Raw genomic sequence first — 24,733 nt, forward strand, 5'->3', positions numbered from 1 at the left:
TTAATTATCTGATTGCCCTGGGTAACAGCTGGACCCCAGCACAGGGCAGGGAGGGGGGAGCAGCAGGCAGGAGGCAATGAGGGCTGCGGGGTCTCCCAGAGAGATGGACCCACAGCAGCAGGGACACAGAAATCTCCCTGTGGAGATGGGTTTGTTCAAACTCCACCTCGCTCCCACCTCCAGCCCCTGTTCTGCCATCCCCTCCTAATCCAAGCCCACGGCTGGTCTCCAGGACACCCGGCTGATGCAGACTTTTCCCCCTTCCTGCGTGCGTCAGTGAGTTTAGAGCCCAGGTGTGATTTTTCTAGACCCTTTTGTCTGAGGTTTAGAAGCAGAATAAGCTTCATTAGCAGGAGGGAGGATTTACAATAAGTAATAGGTAGGTGCTACCTTGTGAGCCGTCAGCATTGTGCTAAATTACCAGCTGCTTTGCCGAGCTCATCTGCAAACAATCAGCTCCTCACCCAGAGAATAGAGCCTTAAACAGCTATTTCTTAAAAAAAACCCTTTGCTTTTAATCTTTATTTCCCAAAAGCTAAAATTTTGAATTAGCCCAAATGTACAAACTATAATTGCTTTGAGGTTTATGGTTCATTAGAATAATTAAAATACCACACGCTCGCTGATAAAATACCACGTCCCTCCACCACCAGGCTCTGGGTTTGTGCAGGTAAAGTCTTCCCTTGGATACAGACCCACCTGATCCCTCGATGTGCTGAACTGCTGTCAATGAACCAGGGGGTTTGGATGCTTTTTTTGGAACCCCAGTCTAACCGCAACCCAAATCCAACCCAATCCAATTCAACACAACCCAATCCAGCTACAACCCAACACCAAACCCAATTCAACTCAACCTAATCCCAACCCAAACCCACTATGACCCAACAAACCCAGCCCAACCCAATTAATCCAACCACAATCCAACCCAACCTAATCCCAACCCAAATGGAACCCAATCCAAGTGCAACTCACCACCAAGCCAAAACCAATCCGAGTACAATCCAACCCAAATCCAATGCAAACCCAACCCAACACAATCCCAAACCCAACCTGATCCAACCCACCCCACCCAAAGCCCCCAGCAGGGCATTGGGAGGTGTGACAGGAACGCTGGCAGTAGTCTGGGTGCTCTCAAACCACCTGAGATGCTTCACTTGCCGATTCAAAACTCCTGAAAATCAGTAAAGAGACAAGGGCAGCCTGACCACGGGCCTGTGGGGACCTCAGAAATGCCACGTGTGTCAGGGGACACTGGGACCAAGGCTGGACCGTGGTGGCCTGGCCTCACCAATTTGTGAGACTTGTGTCCTTGACCTGAAACATGGCAGGGCTGCGCCGTGAGACTTGTCCAATGTTGGTTCCAGCAGATATTATTGCACCACCTCTTTTTTTTTTTTTTTGGTTTAATGCCCAAAATGACAGGCCAGGGACCGTGAGAGAGGCTCTGCCCATGGGCAATGCCACCACCCAGCTTTCGTATCACTTTGACTGATGACTTTAATATTAAGCATCAAATGCCCTGTCAGGCTGGTTTAAAAAAGTATTTCCTATCTTTAATTTGTCTTGGAATAAACTGATGTTTACGACACTATTAAAGCTGGCCCAAAAAGGGAACATTTAGTAAGCGTTCCAGCCAAATTTTTCTTTTTGGAAAGTTTTAATTAAAAAAAAATATTCCACTGGCTCTCCTGTAAGAGCAACAACTTAGGCTTGATTTCCCTTTCCTCCAGGAGACGTCTTGTAAATATGTCTGCATGGGACTTTTGTTCCCAGAAACCCTCTAGGTAGCACATCCAAAAGCTCCCCTGTGCCTCGGGAAAGGAACTTACTCCTGCCTCAGAGTAACGGGAGCATCCGAGGAGCCAAAGGGGACACTGCATGGAAAGGTTTTGTGGGGACACGGCTGGCAACAGCCTCCTGGCACCGGGTGGGCTGTGCTGGTGCTCACACAGCATCACTAAACAGGCCCTTAAATACCGTGTCCCTAAATAATGCCTTTTGGAGTGGTTTTGGCGTGTTTGCAATTCCCATTCATCCACAGCATTCTCTGCTCTGGCAGCATCCCGTGAAGGCAGGAGTGATGATGGAGGAGCAGCTCTGGATGGGACAGTTCCAAACAAAAGCAAAGAGTGGTGACAGAGGAAATATTAAGCATTTTTTAAAAATCCTTTCCATTAGTCCTTCCCATCCCTCTCCTACCCTCCAGGAAGGTGTTTTGTTACACCTGCCCCAGGCAGGGCCAGTGCCACCAAGCAGCCCCAAGGTTCCAGCACCAGCCACAGTCATGGAGTGATGCTGAGGCAGGATAAAGCCAGGCCTCATCTTATGCCAGAGCTGGATAAAGCCCAGCCCCGTCTGATGCCAGGACTGGAAGAAGACTGGCCCCATCCTCAGCTTCAGGAAAACCAAGAAACAGCACAAATGTTGACTATTAAATCCAAGCATGGACATGAACCAGCAATGTGCCACTGAAACACTGGCATTATCCCTACAAACCTCTCACCCTCTTCTTCCAACACCTCAGAGCAGAGACCACCAGGCAGGTGGGGAACATCATCCCTGCCCAAACCACACCAGGCAGGTGAGGAGCACAGAGCATCCCCCGAGGCACTGGGGTGTTATGGAGAGGGTGTGATCCCGTGGGAACAATCTGTGCTGCCTGCCCTGGAAAGCAGAAAAAAAATGATTGACTTTTTCCTCTTTTTTTTTTCCCCCAAGACAAAAGCCCAGGAAGTTTAATTACTGTGGAAGAAACGTGAAGAAGGCTGAAATTTCAGCTCCCTCCTCTCTCAGTGACACCACAGAGCAAACGAAGCAGCAGCCCAAGGCTGGGGGAGGTGGGGGATCAGTGTGTTTGGGAGCGTCTCTGTGACAGGTTTCAAATGTCCTTCACTTCTCTCATTACAGCTCTTCTAAAAATATCAAATATAGATCTTTCCCTCATAATATTTTAAGATACTCTATTTATACATTAATTCTTTCAAAAATAAAAAGTGACACATACAGCAATTCAGTCACTCAGAGTCTTAAAAATTATTACAAAAAGCCACAACATCCATCCCCAGGGCGGCGGCAGCGGCGCTTTGGTGCAGGACTCACCACCGCGGGCTGGGGGTTCTTTTGAGACTTTCTTTTATAAAATATAATAATTCCAGCTCTCAATATCCTGGCTCTGCAGTCAAACAGGGCTCCTTCTTCCACCCTCCCCCGTAAAAATGATCTGGAATGATGAGGGACTTGCACACTCGCTCTGCCGAGCCCTTGCAGTGTGTCCATGGAGGCAAGAGCATCCTCTGAGGGCAGATGGAGCTGAAGGGCTCGTCCTTTGCTCTCCACAGAACCCAGGTTGGCCACACCAACAGCAAATGCTCTGTGAGGATGGAAATAATTCACCTTGCACAAGCAGCACTGCACAGACTTGGCACGGACAGACAACACACCAGGCTGCAAGCAAGGAGATGCCTAAAAAACAGCGCTGGAGAGTGGCAGACACAGCTTCAACACGGCTCATCAGCGGCCTGGGCACTGGTGGGAGCATGGATGTGTCTGTGCAATGGGAATTGGGAAATGGAGGTACCAAATAGCCAAAAAACAGGAGCAGGGTTTGTCTAGGGCTGCACCAGGAAGGCAGCGTGGGCTGCTCACCTCGCCCAGCACTGAGGTTTATCTCACAAAAATTGAAATCCTTAAAAAAAAAAAAAAAAAGGGCTTGAGAGGTTTGGTCCAAAATATCCTTACTCTGCCATGCCAGCACCTGCTGAGCCCCACCAGCCCTGAGCCCCCACAGAGCCCACCCAGGGCTCACTCTCGCCTGCAGGACCCGGCACTGCGGTGGCACGAGGAGGGCGGTCACCTCATGGGGGCTGCCCCAGCCACCACGGGGGGCTCGGCCCCCTCAAAGCACTGCTGCAGCCCCAGCCTGGGGTTTGGTGTCAGCCGAAAGCACCCCAACCCTTCCCCTGCCCCCAAGGTCAGGGTGCTCCCTGGCAGCATGGAGAGTGTCACTCAGGCCAGCTGGAATGCAGGGAGGGATCTGGGAGCACAGGACTTGCTGCTGGCCGCTCCTCCTTGGCAGGAACACTGGTGAGTGCGGGTCCCCCAGCTCCCACTGATGCTCCATGCAGCTAGTGAATGGTCCTGCTGTGAGGAACACCCGGCTTGGGGGCTCTTGTGCCATTCACAGTCTGCAGGCTCAGCCCCTTGGAGCACTTGGCTGCAGTGTGGAGCTGTGCCTTTCCTGGTTTTCTCATCACTGGGATGTGGGCTTCGGGCATCTCTCCATCTCCCCAGGACTGCTCCCATGCAGCCCTGGAGTGCACACCGGGAGGAGAGGAGCATGTCATGATCCACACAAACATCCATCCAGCGGGCACAGGGATGTCCTCACCCCACGTCACACAGGGGCCTGCAGGACTCCGCCATGGATACCATGGAACACTCAGCAGTGGCGCTGCGCAAACCCACAGTTATAGGAACTCCACATAGTTCTCGGGGATCAATCCTGTCTTGCCATTGAGGGTCCCTTCCAGCCAGCCAGGCTCCTGGGATGGGTGAACTGTGGAGAGAAGGAAAGGGCAGGTCACTACAGGAGGGGACTGGGGCTGCTGCTCCTTGTGTGCTGACCACATCAAAGCTGCTCTTGGAAGAGAGTGAGACCTTTAATTTGTGTTTATTTTTAAGAAAGGAAAACTAACAGAGTTAAAAATGAGCTTTGGGGTCCCTTCCAACCCAAACCATTCGACGATTCTGTGAACACACCAAGGGGCTCAGACAGCTGAAGTGCTCTGTCTGTGCCTGCTCTCCCGTGGGATTCCTCGGCCTTTCCTTCCCCAAGTGAATCCCACCACACGATCAAGGAGCCACACACTCAGCTGCAGATGGCGTGTCCACATACTACCTGGAGCTGCTGGGCTGAGGGAAGTGAAGCATTTGGGATAAAAACAGGGGTTCAGAACTTTCTCCAGATTTGGGCTAAAATCTCTTTGAGGTTGGAGAGCATGGTCACATCGTAACCCTGCACATCCTGGCTCGGCCTTGGCCCAGTCTGGGAGGGAAACTGCATTAGCGAATGCTCCCGGCGGGAAAGTAAACCCTACAATCTGATTGTGTGCAACCAGAAACCTGATCAGTCCTCAAAAGCCTTTCTTTATTCAATCAACTCCTGCAAATTTGCTGATTTTGCAGGAGCCAGGCCAGGGCTACACCGATGCAGTGTTTCAGAGCTGCCCCAGCCTCCCGTGACTCTGCAGGTCTGACTGTTCACGCCATGTCTGGAACCAACCTGGACAAGACACGAGTTTAACTGGAGCTCTCAAATGTGCCATTATTGACCATGTGGGTGTTGCTCACTGTGGGCAGCAGTACTCCAATATCCCCACTGGATTAAGCTGCTGCTTGGTCACAAACCTTAAAGTCCAACTAGTACCTGTCTGCATGTATTTCTGAGATCTGTTTGCCTTTGCTGGGGTTTGCAAAGCCCCTTGATCACAGCAAGACTCCCACCAAGCTGTGTTGGTTCTAACTCCAGCCAACGTGAGCCCCGACTGCGCTGCTGAGTGACTGGAACACACTGTGTACTTTTTCCCTTGAATAATCCATTGATTTTTATCAGCAAACATAATGTATTTAATTCAAACTTGTTCTCCTCCTAATTCCCCTCCGAGCTGCTCTGATTCCCACGGGCTCTCAAAGGGGAGACCATGTTTATTTATTAGATGACTATGGAGCTGCTTAGATGAGGGGTTGTCTTTAATTCACATGGACTCATTATCTTCCCCTTTCTGCTGTATTCTCCTCTATATCCCAGGGCAAAACCAGTGTCTGTGGTAGCAGCTTCCCAAATGACAATGCATAACATATAAAAGCCAAGAACTACTTGGAAAGTAGTAAAAAATCTTTTCTTTACACTGAGATTATAACTAAGCCAGAGCTGCTCAGTTCCATGGGGCACAGATACTTGGTGCAGGAAACAGAAAAATCTATGTTCATTAACGTTGTCTTTCACTAAGCAAAGCCCACCTATTCCAGTGCTCAGTATGCAGAGGGACAAAGCACATGATACTTTTCCATCTTCTGCATGAAACATGACAGCAACTGCACAGAATATTTCTGGTGCTGGTACGTGGAATCTAATCTCTTTTTTACCCAGAAGCCCTCCAGGAATGGCTCTGTGTACAGCAAACACTGGGGCAGTCCCAGCTCACTGGGTTCTCCCTTGAATTCAGAAGAGGGGTCTGTACCCGTGGGAGGGACCTGGTACAGGCACAGCTCTTGCCATCCTGCTTTCCCAACACTCCAGGAACAACATCCTAAATATTGCACTGAAAAATGAGCCCATGTACCCCCAGGACTCACCGTTGTCAAACACGGTGCCGGCCGTGAAGGAGAGCTCTGAGTCGTGCTCGGCTTTGCAGGCGTAGAGCGCGCGGGCTTTGCGCAGTGGGGAGCTGCAAAGAGAGGGCAGAGGTTGGTACAAAACCACCCAGACAGACCAGCACCCCCTGCTGTGCCCAGGGGCGGCCACGTCCTTGTTGAAGAGGGGTCCAGAGGCCTCTGCTGCTCTGTGAGGGTCCATGGCTACACTGCTTGGGGGAAGCATGAGGAAGACACCAGATGAGGCTGAAGGTTCTTGGGGATGAGCCACAATTCACCACAAGGTAAATCCCAATCTGACCCCAGCTGGCACTACGAGGACTAGAGCCCAGACTGGTGCCCACACAGCAGCAGCCCAAGCCAAGGTCCCCAGGAAAACTCCAGGCACTGGGCTGGAGCTGGAATGTTTCTGTGAGTCTCTGAGGGGCCATCACCAACCAGAGATTGAAACAGAGCAAAGGTGTCACCAGCCCCGCTCTGCCAAACCCATCACTCCCGGGTGCAGCTGCAACCACAAGATTTCTCAAAGAAAAATCAGCACTGGGGGAAAGGTATTTCAAAACAGAAAACCAAGCAGGTCCATGAAGAATTTGCTGCACTTCTTTAGAGACTGTACCTGAAGGTAAAAAAGATTTAACAGCCATTAGATTTTGCTGGAAGTGTCAGCGTGCCCACGCTGCGGGGGAGGGAACCGGAGTGCACAGAGCCAGGAATGGAGTGATCCACTGACAGAGCAGGGAAAAGGAGGGACCTCAGGGTCCCCCCAGCAAAGCGCAGGCGTACAAAGCTGTCCCCACACATGGAGCCTTCTGGGTTTGGGCTGGAGCAAGGCTGGTGCAAAGCTGGGACACTGCCAGGCTACAGTGACGGTGACAGTGCCAACCTGCCCAGGCACTGGACCACCCCACCAGCCAGCTCCATCCAGCACTCTGCAGGCTGCTCAGCTGGGACATGGCCAAGAGAAGTGATGGAAGTGCCCCCAGGAGCTGCTGGGGTGGGGAACAAGGCGTCATCATTCTCAGGTCAGTGCTTTCACCAGCTTTTATCTTTCCAAGGACTTGAACTTCCTCAGAGTTCCCTCTGAGCAAGCCCAGGGAAGCAGCAGTGCTTTCTGGCAAAACCAGCTCCCTTCCACAGCAACCCCAAACCAGGGGAGCTGTGAATGGTTTTGGCTTTGCAGTGAAGAGTCCTGAAATGAAGGTCTCTCCTTTCAGAATTCCAGCTGCCTGACACAAGCAGCTCCCAAACACTTAAAACCCAGGATGGGCAAACAGTCCTCCCACTCCAGAGGGTCCTTCACTGCCAAGGAGGCACCACTCACGTGGAGTGCTTGAGAGACCATCAGATGAAAAACAAAAGGTATTTTCAGGCTTACTGCCTTGAATTGTTCAAGTTGTTGGTTTTCTCCCCAAAAACCAACCCTTGCAGCCTGGCATCCCTGAACCCAACCTGCCCCTTGCCCACTGGCTGCTCTCTGGCTGTCACTGTGCCCAGCCAAGCCCTGTGGGGCTTTTGGGGACCCTGATGGTTGTTCTCGTTCAGTTCCTGCCTCCAAGCATGGTCCAAGGCCAGCATGGCACTCCAGAGTGTCACCCATCTGCCCTTCTGTGGGCACTTGGGGGCTGCTGAGCCTGACCCTGAGGAGGAAGGCTGCTCACAGGGCATCATGCACTGGCAGCCTCCACAGACATGCAGCAGAACAAATCAGTGCCTTGCCAAGGGGCAGCAGCATTTGCATGGCTGCAGGTGTGGGGAAAGAGCTTGGCCTCTGAAGAGGTTTGACACATCTCCCAAGTGCAGGGATTGGTGCCCCAGCTCTGCACCTGCCAAGGACTGGGAGCCACGATCAGCCGGGAATGGCAACAGCCTCTTGCTCCACTGTGCCAGGGTGGGCTCAGACAGGAGGAATTCCATTCGAGGGCACCCAGCACATGGCCCAGCAGTGACACTGAGTGTCTGCAGGGACCTGCAGTGCAGGCCCTGTGTCCACAATGTGGCACGATGGCACTGCAGCACCCGCTTCAGCTCCTGGCACCCCGGGGGGACCCCACAGGGCTGGCACACAGCACACCCTGACCCACTGTTCCAGGGGCCACTGGGAATCCTCCATTGGTCCATCTGCAACTTCCAGGACCAATTTGCTCCAGAGATGCCCAAGCACACAGACATGGGCAGAGAGCAGCAAATGCCTGTGCTGCCCCATGTCCTTCACCCTCCTCAGATCCCAGATGAAGCAGTGGCCAGAAAATGGGGGATGACTGTGCTTTTCAAAGGCTCTTTACTCCTTGTAGTACACTTCTTACCTGTTGCAGAGCAGAGTAAAGCCAACTCAGGAGCTGAAGTGGCCAGAGAAAACCACCAAGACCAGCAGCGACACCGGGCACTGTGGCCACGACCTTGTGAGCACCAGCTCCTGCTCGCCTGGGCAGGAGATTCCCAGAGGCCCAGGGGGGTTCAAAGGGTCTCTCCTGGGGAAAAGGGTTTGAAAGCTGCTCTCTTGCTGAGTGTAGACAGCTGTGTTGCAGGGGTTCGAGCAGCATGCAAAGGGAAAGGGAAGTGAAGTGGGAGAAACTGGGGAAATTAAACAGAAATAGCAAAAGCAACAAAAAGCAAAGCGAATTGTGCAACAGACCTGATGGGGGATGAGTCGCTGGACGTAGAGGAGGTGGGCATAGGACTTGATGGCGCGGAGAACATGGGCCAGGACGGTGAGAGGGGTGACGTTGGGCTTGGATTCTGAGGGCTGCAAGACATAACCAGAGACCTTATCAACGTGCAACCACAGCAACAAACAGCAACCGAGAGACAGTGAGACGACAGCCGACGATAGCAAGTGCCTTGGGAGTATTCAGAGCATGAGACACAGCTACGAAATGAAGTGCCAAGACCTTGGGAAGTGTTTCAAGGCCGGATCTGCATTTCTCTGGACAACAAGAGCTGGATCTTCCAATTAACCCCTGCTCCATCGTCCCCTCTGCTGAGGAGGGGTCTCACTGATGGCAAGCCAGCCACTTACCTGCCTTATATTTCCCACAGTGCTGCCATAAATAGCTGCTGGTAGTTCTGGACATTAATGATGCCTGTGACCAGCCTCCACCCCCTCTGTATGTCACTTGTTGCAGTGCTCATGCAGTTGGTGCTATAAAAATGTCATTGATTATGTTTTCCACGTTTTACATCGCAGAACTCTTTTTTTTTCCCCCTCATGCAAACAGCTCTTCACTTTCAAGACACAGCTGTCAACTGAAGCTGAATCAATTTACTGAACTGGTAAATGCATGCAGAAGTGTTTGGTTCCTTCAAAACTGTTCGATTCAGGTCATTCTCTGGTTCGCTGAAAAGCAATTATTGTACTAAAATACCAGTTTGACTCTGATTCATCTACTGTTTCTATGTTTAGGAACTCATTGGTATTCCCTGTCCAATTCAGATTATAAACTCTATCCCTGATAAAACAACAGAAAATCCTCTCTCCACTGCAAATGCTTCTGTAAAAGCGAGAAGTTTTGTAAAAGCATCATGGTTTATGTTTTTTCCCTTGAGAGAGAGACAGTACCTCTGATCACACAGATCTGTGATGAGGTGGGCAACCCCCAGGATGTCCTCATCCCTGTCCCTGAGCTGGGGCCTCCCAGGGGAGAGGGAAGGGATACAGGGAATTGGGGATCCAGAACATGTGGGAGAACCTCAGCCCTGCTGGAGCAGTTCAGACCAACAATTTAACCTTCTGTAGTGTCCTCTGGCTGCCACCGCACAGGGATATTCATGACATGGACACTTTCCTCCTGGAAATTGGACCACCCCTGCTTAAGGCCAAACTCTTGGCTTTACTCCTCGTAGGAGCTGTGTCACTGGATTCAACAGACATTGATGAATTACAGGCAACACCTTTATTATGTCAGAGGATTATATGCATATAGAAATGGGATATGACAGTGCAGCACCAGAGGCTGGAAAACAGGGAATGCTCACAGGCAGGCTATAACCAGAGATCCTCAAAATGTTCTGCTAATAATAATCGTTATTTGAGAACAATCTTTTTGCATTTTTTATCAATAAAACTGTCTGTCATTTGAAAAATGAGTAATTACCTGTTTTCCTTGGTCTTTAGCAAACCTGACAGCCATTGGTACTTACCAGATACTCAACCTACTGCCACCTCCAAACAGAAGGAGGTGCTACCAAGACCACCAAGTCATCCCAAATTGCCAAAATGAACCCTTCAAGCATCAGTTCTTGTGAACAGATGGCACAATAATTCTCTTCTCCGAGAGGAGCCTGGCCAAGGTGGAACTTGGAGGGGTGATGAGCTGGTGACTAAAATGTAGCTGGGCCTGACCCACTGAGAGTGGCCACCAACACCCACCAGCCCTCTTGCCACTGCACCCACCGTGGCTGCAGGCAGAGGGCTTGGGGTGCAAGAGGACATCTCACTGGGTGTGTCAGTGTGGGATGGGGCACCATGACATCCCACTGGGTGCGCCAGCGATGGGACAGCCACCACCTCCACCACTGGCCTTGGTTGTCCTCACTGCACGACAGAAGGAAAATCCAACTGTACAGGGCTCTGGGACTAGAAATTCCCAATGCACTTTCTGAGATGAAATCATGTCAAAAGAATGCAGCTCTCACTTCCCCTAAAGTCGCTCTGTCATCGCTCCACAACTGCGCACCTGCTACGCTAATGGCAGTGGGGAATGCAATCAGCAGGATTCTAGATGTGTCTGCAATGGTGGGTAAAAAAGCTCGACTGCAAGCACTGGCACTCAGGCCAGCCTCTGCCTAAGAAGTTATCAATAATTTGGAGTAGGATTTTGGTGTCTTTGGATCCTTGGTGGCAAAGAAAACACTGTCCATGTCCACCAAACCAGTGGAGAGAACTGTTAACTAATTGGTGTGCAGACCACTCTGTTCCCATCAGGCTGCTCACAGAAGAGATGAACATGGTCTTACAATGGCCAAGCTGCTCCTGCACAGCTCTGCAAGTCCGTCCAGCACATTTCCTCAAGAAGAACCCATGGATACCTCAGGACCCACCTGAACTGCAGCCCAGCACATACAGACCTCAGGGTATGATGCACACAAAGGGTTCATCTCCCTTCCATGAAATATAGGTCTTTATTTTCAAGATGCTGCTTGAGTATCTCCACTCTGAGCTTATCTAAGTGCAAGACCCAAGTCCTGTCTCGTTGGAGATGTCAGTGCATGCAATCAAATGGACTATCCCAGCATCTCTGGCATTTTGGAAAACAGTTTTCTTGTAGGATCCAATTTCCTTTGTTTCTCATGAAAAGAGCAGAGGTGGTGAGAGGCTGGGGGGAAGTGCTGGCTGCTGCCTGCAGGCAGCAAATGTCATCTGGACCTTTTTTTTTCTTTCTTCTTACTCGGGAGGGCTTTGCGAGGGGCTCTTCCTGTTGGGTGCACAGTGGAAACAAAACAGAGAAAATTGCTAAGAACCAAAACCACCAGAAGCAGCAAACAAAGAAGTGGCTCAAATTAGTCTTCCAAGGTGGGAATGGACATTTCCTCAGCAGAAGCAGCCAAGGGAACTCCATGATTCTGTAGCCCAAGGCATCCCGAGGCTCTCGCCTTTCCTGCTGGTCCATCTGTGCCCTCGGAAGCAGCGACTGAGACCCCGTGGGGAGGGACCTCTGCCAGGAATGGGCAGGGTGAGGAGGGCGTTGTGCCACAGCCTCTGCGGGGGCACCTGCACCTTCCACTGCATGTGGCAATCCCTCTGGCAATCCCACTCTTCCAGCAGTGTACTTTGAAATGAATTTAGGAGCTAAATCCTCCTCCCTGCTTCTCGTGCCTGCCATACACACTGCCTTTCTCATTCAGATGTTTAATTTGCTGCCCAAACATGTTAAAAAAAGCAGTAACTCTTGCTTCAAAACTCTGCTGGAGTTGTTGGAGCTAAAAAATCTCTCTTCTAACCTGTTTTCATAACCTGCCTCTTTCATTCCTCTTCCTCTGCAATCCGCCCCGGCTGCCTCACTTTCCTCACCCAGCTCAGGCCCTCCAGGCATGTGCAGCTCTGAAGGACTGTTCTCAGTGGGTTTCCAGACAACTTCTGCTGCTTTGTTCTCTGGGTTGAGAGGACATCAGTTCCACTTCAAACATGTTTACAACTTGTTGTTTATTTTTGTGGAACTTGGGGCTATTTCTGACACAGAACATCTCACAGCTATGGATGGGCAGAGCCCACTGAGGGATTAAAGCCCTTTCATGAAATCACCTCAAGAAAAACAACAATATTCCCTTTCTGACATGATCAGTACCTGACTGCAGCATAATACATCAAGGATCATCCAGCCCTTTACTCCCTGATCCATTCCTCTAGAACAAAGCTGCAGAACATAAGGTTCTTCTCAAAGATAACCAGAAAAAAGAAAATTACAGTTTTGCGTAATGCCAGGGCACTTCAACTCTGCTGAAACAAGGACAAGACTGCAGGTCCCCAGCAGACATGGCTCTGTTGCCTGAATGAAATGGGACGCAGCCTTGGGTTGGGAAGCTCATGGAGCTCATGCAGTGCTGCAGGTCCTAGCAAAGCTTGGAGTGGATGGATGGGCTCTAGGAAGCAGCTCCTGGGCACTGGCTGCACTGTGGGTCAGTGACACACCACCCCCTACCTGACCACCAGCTCACAGGGCTCCAGACTGGCAGGGTTCTTCCTCTGTTTGGTACTTTAACACAAGAAAAATGATAAATTCTCTCCAGAGTTATTCTCTCGGGAGTTATCTTGCTGCATGGTCATTTGGGTGAAAACAATGACACATTTAGGGAAATAAGCAGCCAAAATGCCCTGTGGTCAGCACTGCTTGACCAAACTGGTCAAAAAAAAAAGCTCAAATTCTTCAGCATGGACCTTCCCCACATCTCCATTTACCAGTTCCCCATTTCCATCTCCATCAGCACAGATTACAGGATCTTCTTTCCAAGAGCACGGACATGTCCCTCTGTAATCCTGGTGACACCCAGCACATGGGTGTGTCTTGTCACTTTGCTGCTTGGCTGAGTTCCCACATGTAGAAATATTTCCCTGCTTTAGTCATTTCATAAATCATCTAAAAGCTTTTCTACTGGAATAAGAGAGAGACCAGATGAGTCCTGACTTTGGGAAGGAGAGCTGGAGTTGTTGTTTCACTTAACAGACATTCCCATTTCCAAACGGAGCCGGATGGTGCTCAGTGGTGCAGAGGGATGTGATGACTGTGCTGGTTTGGTACAGAATTCTGGCATGGAGCTTACAGCCTGCTGTTAATGCTGGAGAAAGTGAGTGAGTAAGCAATGGATGTGTTTTCAGCATGAGTAAGCGTTGGAGGCACTGCAGGAAGGAAGTTTGCAGGACCAGCGTGGTGTCAGCACAGGTGTCCTCCCCAGCAGGTGAGATCCAGGTGACGGGAGCATCGTGCCATCTTAATGTGGAACAGTATTTCATTAATAGTTACACAGTTCATTTATAACAGAGAATTACCAGCATCACCAGCAAGTTACCGACCCACCAGTCACTGCTCTTATGTGGGACCAGCACTGGAAGTGGGACAGGCAGGGCAGGGGAACAGAGGCAACCACAGGTCCAACCTGCCCTGTCCAACCTGGCCTTGAACACTTCCAGGGACAGGGCAGCCACAGATTCTCTGGGCAACCTGTGTCAGTGCCTCACCACCTTCACAGGGATGAATTTTTTCCTAATATCCCATCTAACCCTGCCCTCTGGTAGTGGGAAGTCATTCCCCCTTGTCCTGTCACTCCAGGCCCTTGTAAATAGTCTCTCTCCATCTTTTCTGCTGGCTCCCTTCAGGAACTGGAAGGGGCAACTGGGTTACCCTGAAGACTTCTCTTTTCCAGGCGGAACAATCCCAATTCTCTCAGCCTTTCCTCACAGCAGAGATGCTCCATCCCTCTAATCTCCTTGCTGGCGTCCTCTGGACTCGCTCCAGCAGGTCCATGTCCTTCCTGTGCTGGGACCCCAGAGCTGCAGGCAGCTCTGCAGGTGGCATTTCACCTGAGTGGGGCAGAGGGGCATGTTCTGCCTCATTCCACCATTTGCTCAGCAGCTGTATTTTCTGCTCCATCAATATCCCCCCTAACTCTTCCTTTCTGCCCAGAAGGCTCTCAGCAGACTCAAAATCAAGCTGGAGGGTTTTATGTTGAACTGAGTGCTTTCAAACTGTGTTAAAGCTCTTAATTATTAATAGAAAAGTTGTAATGTGGCAGTAGGAAGCCAAACTGGCAGTTTAGAAGGGAAGTGTTGGTAAATCAGGAGCCAGCATCTTAGTCACGGCTTCTCCATCGTGCTGCAGCTTCTAACACGAGGTAATTCTCCAAGTCTGGGTGCATTAGTCACCAACAAATTGTGTTCACAATTAAAGAGAGCTCAACAGTTCTTCAGAAATCTCTCATTCTCCCTGGCATTCAATGCACTGCTATCTTACACCCCCCAGAAAAGAAAACTCTCCCATCTGCCACTCCAACAACCATATGGGACTCTTGGAAAATGAAGGAAATTAAAGTCCCTGTGGGAGCACAGCTCCCAGATCAGCCGGGAGGGGTTGGTAGGACCAAATATTTGAGCTAAACATATCCTGTGCACTGGGCGGCCCTGCTCCAATGCTGAGCCAGGTTTGCCAGACATAAGCAGCTCAGACCTGAGGTATGTGGCTGAGGGTGACCTCGTTTCGGGAAGCTGGAGCTGCAGGGAAGGTGACTGATATGGAATGATGCTGTCCTTGCTGCCAGCCACCATCACCCTGCACTGGGGGACGACAGCCCCGACCCCCTGCCCGAGGCTCTGTCAGGACCAGCCCTGCAGCACCGCCCTGGGAGCCCAGCTTTGAGTGCAGGGCAAGGGGATTTGGTCTTTATTTCCCCAAAACAAGTCTCCCTTTTGCTGGCAGGGAGCCAGGAGGGATTGCCCAAGGGAAGTGATGCTGGGAGCTGCCTGCTCTGCCCCAGGGGGCCTCAGGCTCTCACAGGAGCCCCAAAGGAAAAGCCATGCTCTGCAAGCACCCAAGGAGGGCAGAGATCTTGGGATGAAGGAGAGCAGAGATTTCAGGACGGCAGCAGTAACCATCCCCACAAGCTGGTATTGCCAGCTCTCCAAAGGGAGAGAAGTTCCCTTTACTTTTTAAGTAATTTCTGGAAATGACCAGAACAGCTACTCCCAACCATAAAAAACTCATTCCTGGCTAAGGAATATTCCTCACATAACTTGATAGGAGGCCATTTCCAGGCTCAAATCCTAACAGAAAACAAAGAGAGTTTATTTAAGCCTCATCAAACTCTCATTTTTTACCATACAAACATTCTCCCCGCAGCGTAAGGAGCCAACACCTGCCCACGTAGGGCACACGCAGTGGGAAAAACAATGGGGATTATTTGGGCCTGAGAAGGTGATTCAAGAATAATAGATGAGTAAAGCCACTGCATAATAATTTTCTGCATTTACTTGATTTCCTTGATTTTCTTTTGTTCATCTGGCCTCGTGCTGCTTTGTTTTGCAGCTTTCTGAAAACATCAGTTACGAAAGCTGAGCAGGGCATTTCACTGCAAAACCCAACAACCACAATACTGAAATGATCCAACCTTATCATATTTATTAAAAGAAATCCCATTTTTTTTCTGTTCTTTCTTTTTTCATCCTTTTTTCACTTGAAAACACCAAACTTTGTAATAACATTTTTGCCACAGCATCTCTCACCAGCGAAACTCTCCTCCTCCTCCTCCAGTCGCACATCCCCTCCCAGTGCAGCCCAGCTGGGAGGTGTGAGCACCACAACCCTCCCAGTTTACTGGCCCAGCCTCAATTCCTCTCCCTACCACCAAGCTGGACATGTATCCTTGGAGAACCCTTCCCAGTAATAAAATACAGCAAAGATTATTACATTCAATTCACTTCTTTCGGTTGGTTATTTTCCCACTTCTTATTCCTCGTGCTCTTCCAAATCTCCCTGTGCTGTACCCACTGCTGTGCCCAGAGTCCCCCCAGAGGTCTCCAACACAACCTCCTTCTCAAGCAGGGGTTGGAAGAGGCCTTAGAGACCATCCAGTTCCATCCCCCTGTCATGGGCAGGGACACCTTCCACTAGAACAGATTGCTCCAAGACCTGTCCAACTCAGCCTTGAACATTTCCAGGGATGGGGCAGCCACAGATTCTCTGGGCAATCTGTGTCAGGGGCTCACCACCCTCATAGGGAAGAATTTCTTTCCAATATCCCATCTAACTCTGCCCTCTGACAGTGGGAAGCCATTCCTCCTTATCCTGTCACTTCAGGTCCTTGTCCAAAGTCCCTCTCCAGCTCTCTTGGAGCCCTTTTAGGCACTGGAAGGGGTTTTAAGGTGTCCCCAGAGCCTTCTCTTCTCCAGGCTGAACGCCCCAGCTCTCCCAGCCTATCTCCAGAGCAGAGGGGCTCTAGCACTCGGAGCATCTTTGCAGTAAAAAAAAAGGGGGAAAAAGGGGATAAACTTTCCTTGCTCCTCAGGGTTCCCACAGAGTCAGTCTCTAGTGTGATCCTCAGGCACTGTTTGAAGCAGGCAACGCTTTCTGTGCCCACACCTCGCTCCCCTCTCCCCGCTCCCAGCCCTCAGCCTGGTGTGGTCAGAATCCAGAGGGATTTTCCTCTCCTCCGCAGGGGACACAGCCACTGGTGCTCATGTTTTAGCAAGTGCTGATGCAGGCAACAACAAAAGATGAAACACTGCTCCTTTCTCCTGTCAGTTCCTTTCCCACTGCTGGCTACACCGTCCAGGACACCTTCCCTGCTGGACGCCTGTGGATCCCTCACTCCCTCCGGAGCCGCGGTGCTGAGCCGGGAGTGGGATCGGTGCCAGTGTGCGGGGGCAGGCGGGGAATTGGCAGCGGTTCTTGCACTCCTGACAATGTCCCAGCTTAGCACAGCCTTGTCACCAGTGTCTGCACAGCGGGGTGAGCACGGCCAGGGGATTGGGTTACCCCCAGGTGAGATAAAGCGGTGCCGTTACAGCTCCAGCTAATTTATAAAGTTAATTAGGCACAGGGATCTCCTTTCAGAGGAGACAGGATGTCTTTGTGAGAGAGCAGCCCTGTTCTCCTCGGCCCCTTCAGGGGGAATTGTCAGCCCTTTGCTGGGAAATCGGATCGCTCGGGAGGGGTGGTCACCCCGGGACAGCCGCCCCGCGGGGGTGGTCCCCATCTGAACCCTGCTCACGCTCCGCTCCACAGCCCAGCTCCTTCCCAGCCCTGGCAGCTGGAGCTGCCGGGCCACTGGGGAGGTTTGGGACGTTTTCAGCACTTCTAGTGCCTGTGTGGTGCTGCTGGAGGCCAGCACTGCCTCAAAAACACTCCCACAGCCGTCAAAAGACTTTTACAAGACAGAGTCTGGGCTACATCCTCGATTTTGAATTCGATCTCCCCACAGAAAGAGAAACTAAAGAATGCGTTCGGCCGTTTCGCTAAAATATTTCATCCAAGGTGACATTTATAGGTGGCAGGAAGACCTAATGTACCATCATTTTGCTTTCAGCAGGCTCAATAAAAATTTTGGCTGGGCTTGTGCTTGAGATTCTGCCCAAGAGAAACTCAGATGCCGACTGAGAGAAGAGCTGGGAGTGGAGTTGGGTAAGTGGGCTGAGCAGACCAGACCAAACAGAAAATCCCAGGACTCTGAAATCAAAGGGGGCAGGCAGGCAGAAGAGGAGAGAGAGAAAAGGAAAGGCAGGATGATGATCTTGAGCTCAACACACCAGTGCAGAGCACTCATCACACGCACTCAGCACACACAGTGCCTGCAAGTGCCCCGGGGAAGGCTTTGTTGCAGCATCTTTGATTCCTGTATCCATCCCCCCACAATGACCGGGATGTATTTGAAATTCTGCTCCATTTGAAAGTAAAATTTCCAGTAGCCAATATTTGTCTGAGGCAGTTTCTTTGAAGAAGATGCTGCTATGCAGCGATCTCCACAGTAATTACAGGAATTAGGAAAGCAATGGGAATGCAAGGTCTGTATTTTTTTTTTCCAGGGCTTTCCAGAAAGCTGCCTTTTAAGCATCATGTGCTGCTGAAATTTAAGGTGCTTTTTTTAGATCTCTTGGGGGGAAATCTAATTTAATTCAGCTTGCGAGAAGCACCCTTAGATGTTCCCAGAGCATCACCCGAACAAAACAGTGCTCTTCAAAGGCAGAAACTTCTGAGAAGTCTCCTGAGAAGCAGCACTGGGAAAAGCTGTGGATTATGGCAGTCAGGCTGGAGGAGCTGCAGGATGATCTGCAGTGTGGAGCTTCTGAAGACGCCATCAGTCTGTCTGTCTGTCTCCTGCAGCCACCCACACATCCCACACGGAAAACAGCACCCACAGACACAGGAAGGCAGTGGATTCAAAGCTGGGAAAGGAATAATGAGCACCTGACCCCATTGGTGAAGGGCTCTCAGTCTGACAAATTATTTTTGTTTTAATGGATGAGCCTGGAGAAAATACTTTGACATACAACCACTGGATCACATCGGCTTGGCCACAGGGCTGAAGACTTATTTTATGAGAATATGTGGCTTAATTTTCAAGTTCAATCTGTGGAAAGTTTCTAGACCAAGAGCCAACTGAAAAGTGAAAGAGCCAAAGCTTTGCACAGTTGTTGTGCCAAACTCCAGGGCATGTGAAAATCCCACACAGCAAAGGAACAGATCCCACCTTTTCCTCCTACGAGCTCAGAGGGGCTGGTGGAGGCGGCATCCCATCGGCACAGGGCTTCTCTTGCCCAAACATCCCACCTTGAATGGAAGTTTGTCACTTCCCTCTCCCCTCTCAAAACAAATCCTGGTTCCTGTGGCCCACTAGCATCGTTCTTTTCCACACATCTTAAAATACCTCATGCAAGCACACAGATGCTCAGGAAATAAATTCTGGATTATTTAAATGCAACATGGGAAGGAATTCATAGAATCATTAAGATCTGACAAAAGACCTCCAAGATCAAGATCAAACTTTGTATGAGATATATGTATATATATAGAAAATTTAAGACATATGGCCATCAGCAAATAAGCCTCAGGTATATTTATCTGTGGAGTTTACTGAGTTTGCTGCTTGTGTTTTCCATGAGCCAGGTTTAAGGACATTTGCCAGAGCCCTGAATCACTCTGGTTTACTGAGCTCTCTCACCACAGGCACGATCTAGGACTCCCAAGCTAAAACTGTTTTAAAAGAAACAAACATCCAGACACCCTCGAAACAGTCTGCACCAAAAAAAAAATAAATAAGTCATAAGATAGTTTGAATATTATGTCATTTGGAATCAGTCAAGCAGCAGACTGGGAATTTAAGGAGTTTTTCATAACTAAGAGGACTGGGAGATAGGCGGGTTCTGTTCTAACCTGGCAATGATCTCTGCTCCTCCTGAGCTCAAACCAATCCTTGTCTGAGACACAAAATCCAGTGCCTGGCGCCGCCTGCTCCACCCCTACCCCATCTCTGTCCCATCCCTGCCCCATACCTGCAACATCCCTGCTCCTGGGAATGCCCAGGTCCTCCAGCAGATCCCCAGAGCAGGATGTTGACTTTGCTGGCTGGAGCATCTGCCTTTTTCTTCCAAAATTTGGCCTTTTCCCCTCTCCCAGGCCCCAGCCCACCCTGCAGTGCTGCCAACCACCCTTCACTGTGCTCATGATGAGCCACTGCAGCAAACCCAGTTTTCTTTTGGATGCAGAACCTGACACCTCAGTTTTGCTGTGCTGTCCCTATTCTTTTCTCATAAACTTTTAATATTTCCTGTCACTCCAAACAGGAGAGGAAACACATTTGGGGTAACTTCAGTCCACTCTATGTCAAATGCCACAGGCTGACTTTCAGCTGCTGGGACAGTTCCTGGCCACAACCACTCTGCCCTCCAGACAAAATGATGAGCAGATCTGGTTTTAGGGGTGTCCCAGGGTTTTTCCTTGTTCCCACGAGCAAAGCAACAGCACCTCAGACCTCTGTGAGAAGATGGGAAAGACGCAAATCCCAAAAAGCCACACGAGGAGGTATCAAGGGGAGGGGAGAAAAAATAATTGTGCATCGTGACACTGCCTGGAAGGCAACACTGTGAGCAGCAACTTTGCTGACGAGCCAGGGTTGCTGACCCAAGGTTGGGGGCACTTCTTGCACCAGCTCCAGCCATCCCACCCCACCAGGACCACAGATTCCAGGTGTAAAGCCCCCAGTCCCAGCCTACGACTGCAGCTGGGAAGAGGTCTGCTCCTCTTATAAAGCAATTTAGATAAGGCTTTTCCGGAGCAGCTCTGATTACAAGATTTCACATAATCCCTAAAAAATGCCATTTATTGTTTGGCAGCCCGAAGATCTGCCCCTCGGGGCTGGCCTTAGCGATCCAAACCCAGATTAGGCAGAAACCCAGAGTTTGGGGATCTGGGCTGAACTTTGCATGACTGCACAGAGCTAGGATAGAGGAAGACACGGCCCTCCAGCCCCAGTTTCCATCTGGGGTTTGCTGTACCCCACCTAAGGGTGCTCAGAGAATCAATTCCCCTGACAAAGGGCAGTAGAGGACACACAGTGGCAGACGAGGGTCCCAGGGGGACCCCAGCCCTGTGCTGCTGGCCCTGACACGCCTCTCCAGCTCTTGGCTTTCTCTGGAGCCACAGTGGCTCCCGGCCAGGCGGCCACAATGCAGTGGAAGGAAGAAGAAACAGCTTTGTTTTACCCAAAGCCTTGTAATTAATCAAGTTCCTAATTCCTCGCAGTCCCACGTTCTCCACCCCAAATGCACCAGGCAGCTTCCACCCATGTCAGAGAAACAGAAAATGAAGTAAAAAAGAAATGTCTTTGCTATGGCAGGCACCACCCAGGTGGCATTTAGAGTCCAGAGAAATACAGGACCCTTCCAGGCAGGCTGGCAGCCCCATCCCTGCCAGCCTCTGGCCCCTGAAATCCCCTCCTGGGCACCTGCTCTCCCACCCAGGAGGAATTCACACAATCACAGAGTCATTCAAGTTGGAAAAGACCTCCAAGATCACTGAGTCCAATCTGTGACTGATCCCCACTTTGTCAATCAGATCAGAGCTCTGAGTGCCATGTCCAATCATTTCTTGAACACCTCCAGGAGGGGTGACTACCACCTCCCTGGGCAGCCCCTTCCAATGCCTGACAACCCTTTTCCAAAGAAATTCTTCCTGAATTGGACTCTTCTGAGCACAAACCATCCCATTTTTATCATGACACATGGCAATACAAAACACCAGTGCGTTTTCCTGGTCTTTTTCCAAATTAAAACTGGGGCTGAATATCAGGGTGGGAAAGAGCAGGTGATAATCCAGGTTCCTTGGGGACAGGAGCACTTGATTTATAAGCAGATTCCTTAAACAGAAGTCCCAGAGATACCATTTCAGGGGGCCATTCCCAAAGTGGCTGCCGGGAAGGCAGGATGAGGGTGGGACCTGCTCCTGCGCCTCTGCACCTCTAATTGCCATTATTCTTCAGGAATATAAACAACAGGAACGAGAGAACAGAGAGCCATGAAACCTCAGCATAACAAGGGCCTGGGAGCAAAGGGAAAAGGAACTGGAGGTCAGGAAGGTTAAGGGCTCATTTCTGGCACATCACAGCCCCTCTGGATGAGGACAGATGGGCAGACACAGCACAGTGGGCACTGCTTGGTCTCTCCTGAGGCTCAATCCAGTTCTTCCAGGGAGGAACCAGCAGCATTTAAAGGTCTATTTACTTCTCCTCACATGCTTTTTGTGTCACAGCTGATAACTGACAAAGTCATTTGCATTTTTAAGGGATCATTTATTCCAAACAACCCTACCCTATCCTGTTTGATACACTGCCCCATCCCTGGAAGTGTTCAAAGACAGGCTCGACAGGGCTTGGAGCAACCTGGTCTAGTGGACGGTGTCCCTGCCCATGGAGGGTATTGGGACTGTATGAGATTTAAGGTTCCTTCCAACCCAAACCATTCTGGCATTCCATGATTCTGCACTGGTTTGTTTCCTGCTGGACTTGGATTTGGGATGATGAAGGACTTCACAGCAGAGCAGAGGGATGGGGCAATGGGAAGAAGGAGCTGCCTTTCACATGGTGCAGCATCGCCCCAGTCCCATGGCTCTGACGTGCTGTTCCCTCTCCCAGTGCCCCACAGCTCCCTCCCAACCACTTAGAGAAGTCCCTGGTGGAGGCTGTTTTGCAAATACAGTAATATTTGAAATTTCTCTCATCTTCAGGCACGGAAGGAGAAATGTTCAATTTTAACTGGGATGTTTAATGAAGATTTATTCCAGTCCTGTAAATCAAAAGCATGTGGGAATAACTGCTCTTCCTTGGATTAACTGGGTTATTTTTTCATGACCACTAGACCTTAGATCTGCTGCTCGTTTGTTTCCATACTCATGGAGGGTAAGAAATAGCCATACTTGGTCAGTGAGAAAATAAAGTTAAATGCAAATAGACATGCTCTGACTAAATCTGAGTTTCCCAAGGTTACTATTTCCCTAAATGCCAAGTCCCTGCGGTGAAGGAGGGGCAGCAAACAGCCTGGGGTGGGGCAGGCTGGCAGCATGAGGGGCTCAGCCTGGTCCCTATGCCCAGTGCCCTGAGCCCATGGGTGAGAATGGACACCACCACTGGGAATGCTGATGGGCCTTGAGAGCTGTGGAGAGCAAGAGACACTGCTGAACACAGGCAGGGGCATTAGGGTGGTGTTGTATCTCCTTCTCTACCCCCTGCCATGGGTAGGGACACCTTCCACTATCCCAGGTTGCTCCAAGACCCGTCCAACTTGGCCTTGAACACTTTCAGGGATGGGGCAGCCACAGCTTCTCTGAGCAACCTGTGACAAGGCCTTACCACCCTCATGGGGAAGAATTTCTTCCCAATATCCCATCCAACCCTGCTCTCTGGCAGTACAAAGTGATTCCCCCTTGTCCTCTCACTCCATGCCCTGTCCAGCTCCCTTGGAGCCCCTTCAGACACTGGAAGTTGCTACAGTCCCATTTGCTGGGCATAAAATAACTGCTGTTTCCCCTCCTGTGGAGCAGCAGCAAGAAGGGGTGGATGGAGCAGCTCATCCTGGCACTCACCCATGACAAGTTGACAGAGGGGTGCACAGCTACTCCTGAAACGGGGCATCCTGGGACCCAGGCAAGCATCCCACAGGCCAGCTGGGAATCTTGAGTGCTCTGTCACCCACCCCAGCCCTCCCTGCGTGCCTCTGGCACTCCCTCCCATCTGAAAAGCCAAGGCAGCAGCCCATGGGTACCGTTTGCACATAGAGTTCTTGGCTGACCCTCAGCTGGCCCCAGCCCACCTTCGCCAGCCCTGCACAGCCAGAAATGACTGCGAGAGCACACTGAATTCCTGTGACTCCACTGACCCCTCCGGCCTGTTTTGGCTGCTGTTTACTCCCCAAGCTGCACACACAGGTTGCTCAGTTTGCAGACAGCGGGACAAGAGGCCGGCCAGGAGCACCCAGCACTACCCAACAGCTAATTCAGACTGAGGCATTATGGTTATTTTAAGCACTAGAAGGTGATTTTAAGGAGGTTGTGTGTATAACACTACATGGCTACTGCTGCCCATATTTGCAGCACCCACCTCTGACCTGCCCTCAGCATGCCAAGCAGCTGCTCATAACCCCAGTACAGCAGGGCCCTCACACAGGGAACGCTTTGAACGATACAGGGGACACAGATGAGATCAACAGACAAATAAAACAGAGGAGAAAAAACACAAGCAAACTCCAATCAAGGTGTTGGTTATCTACAGTAATACCTCCACACCACAGGCTGCCCAGGCAGAGCCGCCACAGCACCGTGTTTCTCTTAAAAGATTTAAAACCCACAGTCTTAAATATTTCAGTTTTCATGATCATGTATTTTAGTTTGAAAACTTCCTCCACTTCAGCTGAGGTATGTGTCTGTGCTCTCTCCTTCAGGTTTTGCCATGTTTTCTACACAGGCAGGATAAAGAAATCTGATGGGATAAAGAAACCTGACGGGACACAGAAACCCAGTGGGATACAGAAACCCAACACTGCTGCTTTGGACACAAATGCCTCCCTGGGGTTTGGTGGCCCCGGGAACCAGCTGCGGTCTCCAGGCACCCACAGCCCAGTGACAGCTCCTGGCACAGGACAGTCCCGCTGACTCACCCAGTACAACTCCTGCCCAGAGCAGTTTTTCCATAAAAATAAACCCAGCCCTAATAAATAAATGCATTCCCATCGTAAAAGCCCGATTGGTGGCTGGGAAGGAAGAGCCTGCGCCCTGCAGCAAAACCATTTCCCTCTGGATTGGTGAAGGAGGACTGTGCTCCAGGGAAGGTATGTCAGAAGGACCCCATTCCCCTGGGGAGGGGGACAGGCGTACCAGCACCGAGGCAGGGGGAT

At 50.6% G+C, this 24,733-nt stretch overlaps 1 protein-coding gene across 3 annotated transcripts in view; it reads right to left on the bottom strand.

Moving 5' to 3' along the window:
• Nucleotides 1-490: 490 nt before the first annotated feature.
• Nucleotides 491-24,733, bottom strand: part of ARHGAP26 (Rho GTPase activating protein 26) — a 115,789-nt gene continuing 91,546 nt past the window's right edge. The window contains exons 21-23 of one of the 3 annotated variants that reach the window (XM_027643344.1): nucleotides 9,005-9,115; nucleotides 6,355-6,446; nucleotides 491-4,555 (exon numbers count right to left, since the gene is read on the bottom strand). In XM_027643344.1, coding sequence (XP_027499145.1) covers nucleotides 4,467-4,555; nucleotides 6,355-6,446; nucleotides 9,005-9,115 — 292 coding nt within the window. In that variant the 3' untranslated portion in view covers nucleotides 491-4,466. Of the gene's footprint in view, nucleotides 4,556-6,354; nucleotides 6,447-9,004; nucleotides 11,784-24,733 lie in introns of those variants that run through there. The other 2 variants (XM_027643345.1, XM_027643346.1) reach the window with 2 other exon arrangements.

Source organism: Corapipo altera, unplaced genomic scaffold, assembly GCF_003945725.1.
Source record: "Corapipo altera isolate COAL_440 unplaced genomic scaffold, ASM394572v1 75, whole genome shotgun sequence".
NCBI lineage: Eukaryota > Metazoa > Chordata > Aves > Passeriformes > Pipridae > Corapipo > Corapipo altera.